General features: G+C 41.6%; 1 protein-coding gene across 1 annotated transcript in view; it reads left to right on the top strand.

Moving 5' to 3' along the window:
• CAT (catalase) overlaps positions 1 to 3761 on the top strand; it is a 50917-nt gene extending 47156 nt beyond the window's left edge. Inside the window, exons 11-13 of the mRNA XM_019519406.1 lie at positions 1380 to 1487; positions 2108 to 2194; positions 2927 to 3761. Coding sequence (XP_019374951.1) covers positions 1380 to 1487; positions 2108 to 2194; positions 2927 to 2992 — 261 coding nt within the window. The 3' untranslated portion in view covers positions 2993 to 3761. The remainder of the gene's footprint in view (positions 1 to 1379; positions 1488 to 2107; positions 2195 to 2926) is intronic.
• The last annotated feature ends 4984 nt before the right edge of the window (positions 3762 to 8745 follow it).

The raw sequence follows: 8745 nt of genomic DNA, 5'->3' as shown, positions 1-8745 counted from the left end.
TTCCCCCCCACCCTCAGACTTAATGGCAGGATGCTGCTCTCCAAGCTGCCTGGCTGCATTCCTGGCCACATGCATGCATATGGTTATGTGTATGCATGTGGCATTTTTCAGGGACATTGGTTGACTATACCAGCCAAAAACCAATAGCTAATAATATTAATTTTTCTTTTATTGGTACCAGTCCAGTATGCAATCAATATAATCAGTGCACATCTAGTCTTGTTGCATTACCAAATGGACACAGTTTTACTTTTAAACATATTTTACCATGTCCTCACTTTCCTCCAGCTATTTGAATAACATTTATCTCCTTATTGCTGCATTTTACTTAGTATAATGTTATTTCACTGGAACTTTTAAGAAAGTTTTCATTGCGCTTAGCAATAGAGATGATAATTTTTTAGGTCCAAACTCTGACCACTAATATACAGATCTGGAATAAAGCTCAATTTAATTAGTGATTGCTTCCTTGTATCACTGATTGGGTAAGCAGACAAACTGCATTGAACATTAGAAATGCTAAATTGATTATCTTAGATTAGAAATGAATAGTATTGTCAATTGGTCTTACTCAGGCCAGGTTATCTGTTGTTGTTTTTTAGAAGAAATACTAGCTTGAGAAGACAAATAGACTAGCAGTCAGATATATGTTTTGATTGTGAAAGAATCAAATGTTAATATTAGAAATTGTAGAAGTTAGATATCAATGCTTAGGAAAAGTACATAGAATTTTACATTTTAACTTCTGACAGCTGGCCCAGAAGAATAATGTTCATGATGTTAGGATAGGCAGAGGTGGTCACCCCTAGCCTGCAGCCTCACAGCATTGTCATCTGGCCCACAGGGCAGTGGGGTGGTACCACTCTGGACCTATGGGGAGTCCAGTGGGCCAGAGAGCTTGGCTCTGTGTGGTAGATTAGGTGTGCAAGGTGGCACAGGACCCAATCTGAGTTTTTGGGGTTTTGTATCCTAGTATGAAGAGGTAGTGCAGGGCCTCATCCCAGCACACTGTCTGATTTTAGCATGCATCTGGTCCCAGGCCACTCATTTGGCTCACGGGGCCAAAAGATTTGAGTGCCACTGTGCTAGGAAGAAGAGTGGCTGCATCTTTAAAGTTGATGGCAAGGATCTGATTTTGACCAGTAGCAGATCATTCTTGTGCTTTATCCCTTGTCACATATAAAAGCTTTAGGAGTTTTGTACTGTGGGAGGAAGTGGTTGATTGTGCTGAAAGAACGACTGATCAGTATTTTCTGCTATCTTGTAATTATAGCAAGACTGAGCTCTAGCAATTTAACAGCATTTGCTGGGGAGCTGTTTATACATTAGATTAAATACTGGCATTTCCTTGCGTATAAGCTGCTGTCTTTCTTCATAAGGTGCGAGTGTTCTTTACCAAAGTGCTGAAAGAAGATGAACGCCAAAGGCTCTGTGAGAACATTGCTGGTCTTCTTAAAGATGCTCAGCTTTTCATTCAGAAGAAAGCTGTAAGTAGATATAATGGTGTTAGCCTGAATGTTATAGTAATGATCAATGTAGAAATAAAAAGAACAGAAAGTTGTTCGTTTGTTTTTTGAATCCAGTTGAATAAGTGGATGTTTTTTCTGTATTATACAAAACATAGTAAAAACTTCTTAGTTATGTTATAGAAAACTTCCAGCTTTGTGAGTTGGCAGTTTTAACAGACTGTACTCCAGCAGCAAAGCAGCTTGTGCTTCCTGAATTGTGGAGAGGGCTAATAGAATTTTAAAGATGTCAAAATAAAGTGTTAAACTGCATCCCTACTTTGCCTTAGGTGTTTCAGTTATGGGTAACTAACAATTGAAACTTTTTTCCCTAGTGTACATAAAGCAGAGGAGATAAAAGGCTCCAACTCACCCTCTCTCAGTGGGAGACACTTGCTTAATTTGTGGTTACCCTATGTGATCTAATTGCAGATTGAAAATTCCTCAAATTTTTTTCCTGCTATTTGGTCAGTGGCTTACCTTTCTTATTACATATGGGATGTTGATTGCAGCCGGTAGAGTTTGAGAAAAGAACAAAGACTATCTGAAAATGAGAAATGAATTTAAGTCTATTCCTGACTTAATTTGCCTTCCTCTTTTAGGTGAAGAACTTCACTGATGTTCATCCTGATTATGGTGCCCGTGTTCAAGCTCTCCTGGATAAGTACAATGCTGAAGCTGGGAATCCGGTATGTTAAAGATTCAGGAGGCAGGAATTCTTGTGGATGATACCTTTTTATAGGACCAGCTACATGGGTGGCATAGACCTATGCAAGTTTTCGGATATCACAATACCCTTCCTCAGGGAGAGATGCAGACACAGCAGAGCTAAATAGCAGATGAAACAAAAGCATGTACAAAACTCTTTAAATAAAAACAATATAAGAGAGATTACAAGGTAGCCAGCAGCAGGAGAGATGCAGTAAGAACCTGATGATGGAAGAGCAAGATTATTCAGGAGGATTGTTATTACCTGTGAAGTATAGAGTTTAGCAAGTATCAGGTAGAATATAATGAACCGTAAAGTCATTATCTCTATTAACTCACTGGTACTTGATGTTCAGTCTGAGCACCATAACTGTGAGGTCAAACAGGGAGTAATTCTCCTCCTCCCATCCTCCCCGCCCCCCATGAAAAATATTTTCCTGCTGGTGTTCTAGTGTCTCTGTCCTTTTATTTTATTTTTTTGGTTAGGGATTGTTCATTTTGGTGTAGTGTGTATATTTTCAGGGCTTTTCCTTTTTGTTTCTTCCTAGTTTCATCCACATAGTTGTCATGAGGGCATTTGGTGCACTGGGATAAGGTATACTACATTCTGGGATAGATAGGTGTATTGTCTAGGGATTTTGATGGTAAATTAAACTGATAGGATTTGTCTTAAATGACTTATTTTATAGCTTAATTTCACACTTTTTTTAAAGGATGTGATTAGAACATACACACAAGCTACATCTCGCATGTCAGCAAAGGAAAAAGCTAACCTGTGAACTGTGCTATTGGAAAATCAGTCCGTCCAGAGATATATGTCCATCCAACTGGATAGTAAGCTGTTGAAGACATGAACGAATGTCGGCACAAAATAAAATTGTTTTTGAGACTCAATAAGTAACCATTTTGTCTATACTTACTTACTGAAATAGAAATTAATGGAACCTGATAACCTTTGTGCCTTCTAATACTTCTCTAGACTGTTAATGAATGTTGGTAGGCAACCTTTCTAATTTGACGCTTTTCTTTTCCTAGAAAGTGAACTCAACATTTCATCACAAGTCTGTTTCAACTGCTTTTGAGTGCAAGGCCCCTAACGTTTTTTTCTAGCTAAATTACTGAAAAGAATGTATAATAAAACAACTGATTATTAATATAGTGAAGTTGATTGTTCTTGCTAATGGAATGAAATCATTCAGTACTTCAAAAATAAATAAAATCAGTGTATGTATTTGTTCATTGCAGACAGTTCACTTGAAAGCAGAAAGTAAATTCCAAAATTATAGAGGAAGTTAGTAACAACAAACGCACAATAATTGTGTTGCTTCAAACATTATAGCTCAAGTCTTGTCTTGCAATGAACTATAATTGAAGGCAATTAGAATGACTCCATCTGGATATGAATTCTATGAATATAGATGATATTAATATTAGCAAAGCTGAAAGACGCATGTTCTTTTGCTTATTAATGTTACATTGATATATTTCATGCAAGAAATTTTGCTTTTCATTATATTTACAATTTCAAATAAAATTACTTGCATTTACCAAATATGATTTTGTTCTGCTTTTATGCCACAGAATCATAGAATCCTAAAAAAAATAGGGCTAGAGGAGAACTTAGATGGTTATCTAGACTAACTGTCTACTTGGGGATGATCCTGCCTTAATAAACCACCCCAGTCAAGTGTCCATTTAACCTGCTATTGGTGGGTGCAGACGCCCAGCTGTAACCTGGAACAATTTTTGTAACGTATTCTGAGGTACTTTACCTCAATTGGACAAAACGGAAGTTCACTGCTGGCTCCACGGGAGATGGGAATCTAGCTGCCAGCTGGGAGCCTGCAGCCCAGTTCCCATAGCAATGGCCAGGCCTCCCTGGCCTGTTTCTTCTCCACATCCCCCAGTTCCATGCTTGCAAAGCTGGGCAGGGAAGAAGCCCCTGCCAGCAGGGAGCTCCCAGCACTGGCTCCATGATTGTGGGGCTCAGGCAGGGAGATAAGGGTAACCCAGTCCCCCACTCCCTGATCATAATGGTGGAGTGGGGGCTGAGAGATAAGGATCTCCCAGCTCCCACTCCCCAGTCATGAGCTGGGGGCTTGGAGCTTCCTGCTGCCAGGGCAGGGAGACGTAAGTCCCCTGCTGGACTCCTGCAGCAGAGCCTGCCCCGGCAGCAAGCAGCTCCTGAGGGCAGGGAGCTATTCTCCCACCCCCCGGTAGATGGCTGACTGGGAACAGATTTTGTTCCTGGTCAGGTGTCTACACGAGTACTATGGCACCATTACTAATCCTGAGGAAATTTGTATTTGCTTCCTTTTCCCTTGCTTACTATGCCTTGATATAATTGGTTGATTGGTGAAAAGGGAGGCACCCTTGTGTCGCAGAGTGAGCCCTTGTCTGCACTCAGTCTGTGGGTTCCTTCTGAACCCTGCTGTCTTGTCCTCTGGCACCAATATGGCCCCCCTGACTTGGTCCTGCCCCAGGCACTAATCACCTTAAGGGCTAATTTTGTGGCCTCCAACCTCCTTTACAGCCATGCCCATGCCTTACAGGTAGTACCAATTAATTATTTCCCCCTAGTAAAGTAACTGGAGCCCCAGGCTTCCTGTTATACTACAGTATTGCCAACCCCACCCTGTCAAAAATCATGAGACAAACTTAAAAATCACGAGATCCGAGTGTAAATCATGAGATGCTATTTTTGAAGTGTGTGTGTGTGGGGGGGGGCTATTTGTGAAGGTGTGGGGGCTGTGGGTGTGTGTGTGGGGGGGGGTTGAAGCCCAGAAGGGGAGGGCCCTGGACACTGGCAGGATGTGGGGTACTGTGGGTCAGGACTGAGGGGCAGCAGGGATGTGGAGGCTGTGGCTTGAGAGTGAGAGGCAGACAGACAGGCGCAGAGGCAGGTAGAGAGGCAGATGGGTTGGGTTGCAGGTTGTGCAGCAGAGCCGCAGGAAGCTCATCCAGAAGCACAGGGGAGGTGTAGATGGCTCCTTGCCCCTGTGCACACCCTGGGGGGAGGCATGGAAGGCACGTGCCTCCTGGATTTATGTGTGGGGCAGAGGCAGGCTGCCTGCTCTGTGCCTAGCTGCCTTTGCCCTAGGAGCCATGTGACCTCTGCCCATGCACAAATCTGGGGGGGCATGTTCCCCCCATGCCTCCTCTGGGGGTGCAGTGCACGCAGCGGCAGGGAGCCGCACCCCTTCCCCTGTGCCTCTGGACAAGCCTCCTGTGGCTCTGTGCCAAAACCTGCCCTTGCCCCAGGCCCCATTCACCACAGCCTCTGCCCTACTCCTTCCCTCTCTCCCCACCTCTTCCCTTCCACAAACTTAACAGTTGGGTGCTCTTTACATGCGCCAGAAGGAAAAAACCCGAGATCTGAAGGTTTTATGCTGAGATCGCGAGTCAGAGTTAATTTGACTTGGAAATTGCGAGTCTCCTAATTGTGCTCAAACTGTTGGAAGTCCAGTTCAACAAGTTCCAATGGCCAATATCATAGTATGCAGTAATGCCAACTCTCACAAAACAAAGTTCCGGGATAAAGCTGATAATAAAGCAATGTTAACCTAAGTGCTTTCCCACTGAAAATAGAACTGCTCTAGAGAGTGGGCTGGCTTCTCTCCAGGAAAACTAATTTATTGTCTGTTACCTGGCAGGGTGGATAAAAATTTATTTTCTTTTTTAATCCAAAAAAATCCAATTTTTTTTTAATTTTTAAAATTTTAAGTTACAATTAATTTTACTTTTTAAGAATAAATCATTTAAAATGAAGTTGGAATGTAATACGGTATAGACTAAGGTATACATTTAGTACAGCATAGACTAAGGTATACATTAAAATAATATGTTGAGTCAATGAGCCTTTAGTAAAAAGGCTGATTTTTCTTCTATGTAAGAATTAGGATAGAAACATCTAACTTTTGAGGTAGTCAAGCCTTAAAAATACAGCATGATATTTCATGTGTTAGGGGCTTGACCCTGCCAGGGGTACAGGGTTTATACTACTGTATGCAAAGGATCAACAAGAAGATGAGAAGAAGCTTAGAAGATAAGAAAGCAAAGCCGAAACAATGTTACAGATACAGTGCTCATTTTGCAAATTTCAACGTTTTTCTTTATTGCTGGAGTACTTAAATCTTTGTCTAAAGGATGCATCATATATTTCTATCACAGCTAATTTGCTACAGCTTCAGTGAAGAGAGCTGGGGGATCCAAGCTAATTCTCCTGCAAGATGTCTGATGGAATTCAGCAGTTGACTGCTTTGAGCTATTTACTAAGAGCTGACCTATTCTGACAACCATCTGTGAAGAAAATCATGACAAAATTGGTGGAAGTATTACAGCTAGAGTAGTCAATATTGGACTAAAGAGAAATGTAGAAGATATTAGTGGTGTTCAAAACGGGCCATATTTGATTCAGATTTGGATTTGGCCCGAATCGGGGAATAGCGATTCGATTCGTTGATTCAGATCATGGTCCTGATTCAATTCAGCCAAATCCAAATCTGAAGATTCGATGCTGACTTGGAGAATCAGTGATTTGGCCATAGACACAACTTTGAATGTTTTTTCTACGTACCTCAAGGTACCAGGTGGCTCATGAATGCTACGATGGTGGGGTGGATGGAGTGGTCCCGCAGGAGCGTGGGGGGCCCCCGCATGTGCTCGGTGGCAGACCCAGAAGTGGACCGGAAGTACTTCCGGTCCACTTCCAGATCCACTGCCAAGTGCGCGGGGGCCCCCACCCTGCATCTCCCCGGCCCAGTGATCGGCTGCAGGTGGACTCTGAGTACCCTCCGCAAGACCCAAGAAGCACCAGTTGCTGAGCCGGGGGGTGGGCGAGAGTCCCCACGTGCTTTGTGGTGGACCCAGAAGCGGACTGGAAGTGCTTCTCATCCACTTCTGGGTCCACCACTGAGCACGCTGGGGCCCCCCCATGCTCCTGTGGGATGCTCCATCTGCCCCAGCATCTCAGTGTTCACGAGCCACCTGGTACCTTGAGGTCTGCAGAAAAAACATTTAAAGCTGTGCCCATGTCTGAATCATAGAATCTCTCCAAATTGAATCAGAGGTTTCCTATTCAGTTGCAGGGGTGGGCAAAATGCGGCCTGCCAGGCCATTCTATCCAGCCTGCGGGGCCCCTAAAAAATTTAGAAAATTAATATTTATCTGCCCTGGGATGCTTGTCATGTGGCCCTCGATGACTTGCCAAAACTCAGTAAGCAGCCCTCCGCCCAAAATAATTGCCCGCCCCTGGATTAGGGGGGTCTCCTGATTCAATTCAGATTCTGCCAAATCAAATCAGTGACACAGCTTCGCACAGCCCTAGAAGATGTGCTGAATATGCTAAAACCTATTTCCATAGCCTTGGACAAGCTACAGAAAGAGTGCTGCTCTATTGTGGATGCTGTTGCAATATGAAAAGAACTTCAAGAAACATTAAAGCAAGAAATGCCCAACAGCAAAGTTAAATTGCATTCAGTAAAGATGCAGATGGATCAAACACCAATTCCACCTATTTTTCTAGCCAATATGCTTAACAAAGTACCAGGGTGGACGTCTAAATGCCAAAGCAGAAAATACTGCTATCAACTAATCACCCATCAATCATGCCAACCATAATAAATTTTAGGGCTAGAGGTTAACCATTCATGCAGTGCACATTCGCTGAGGATGTTTTAAAGAAAGTTGTACCCCTGAGCTGGAGGAAGTAACTAGCGAAGGACCTGGAACCAGTTTGATGAACTGCTAAACCAGTTTTTACCATCAGTAGCCTCTTCTGCAGGTGCAGTAAGAGTATTTTCTTCATTTGGATTGGTTTATTCAAAGCTGAGAAATTGATTGGGAGTTAAAAAAGCAGGAAAGCTTGTTTTTTACTTTTTCAGTCTATGAATAAAATGGGGGAGGAGGGTGACATGAGTTCTAAAGCTTGAAAGAAAGGAAGTAAAAAATTTCAAAACAACATATTTTCAGGCAAACAGCCTGAAAATTTCAAAATTAAAAAAAAAAATTATGGTCTCATTTTAAGGAGAATTAGGCAAGTAGTAACTTAAGCTCAAATGATGTTCACCTAGGCATTTTAGGAAATTGTCCCCAGGGTGATCTGGGTGATTTAATTTGGTAATCACTGTTCAGACTTCTAATACGATAGTGGTTAATACCAGTGTCTAATAAATTAGATAGTTGCAAATGTGCACTTTGATTTTTAAAAAGTTTCTGTATGCAAAATATTTCAATAAATTCAAAGTTCATGTTTTCTGTGTTTAATTACATTCAGGTTGCTATCTTAATAAAGCTTGATTACAAATATGAGCAAAAGGTTAATCTATGTGAATAAGATACATATTTCATCTTTTTATAGCATACTAAAATCTAGGGTTTCTAACAATCCAAATATATTAAGCTGTAGATACTATATAGCTTATATATTGTATTACGAGCTTATGATATCTATAATATGCTATTAATTCTATAATATATAAATATCTATTTACACTATTTTATACTATAGTACTTATTAATCATATATTAATTA

This window comes from Gavialis gangeticus, unplaced genomic scaffold (genome assembly GCF_001723915.1).
Source record: "Gavialis gangeticus isolate Ggan-Ray unplaced genomic scaffold, GavGan_comp1, whole genome shotgun sequence".
NCBI classification, from domain to species: domain Eukaryota; kingdom Metazoa; phylum Chordata; order Crocodylia; family Gavialidae; genus Gavialis; species Gavialis gangeticus.
The sequence above is the reverse complement of the archived record's forward strand: the minus strand, read 5'-3'. Positions and strand labels throughout refer to the sequence as shown.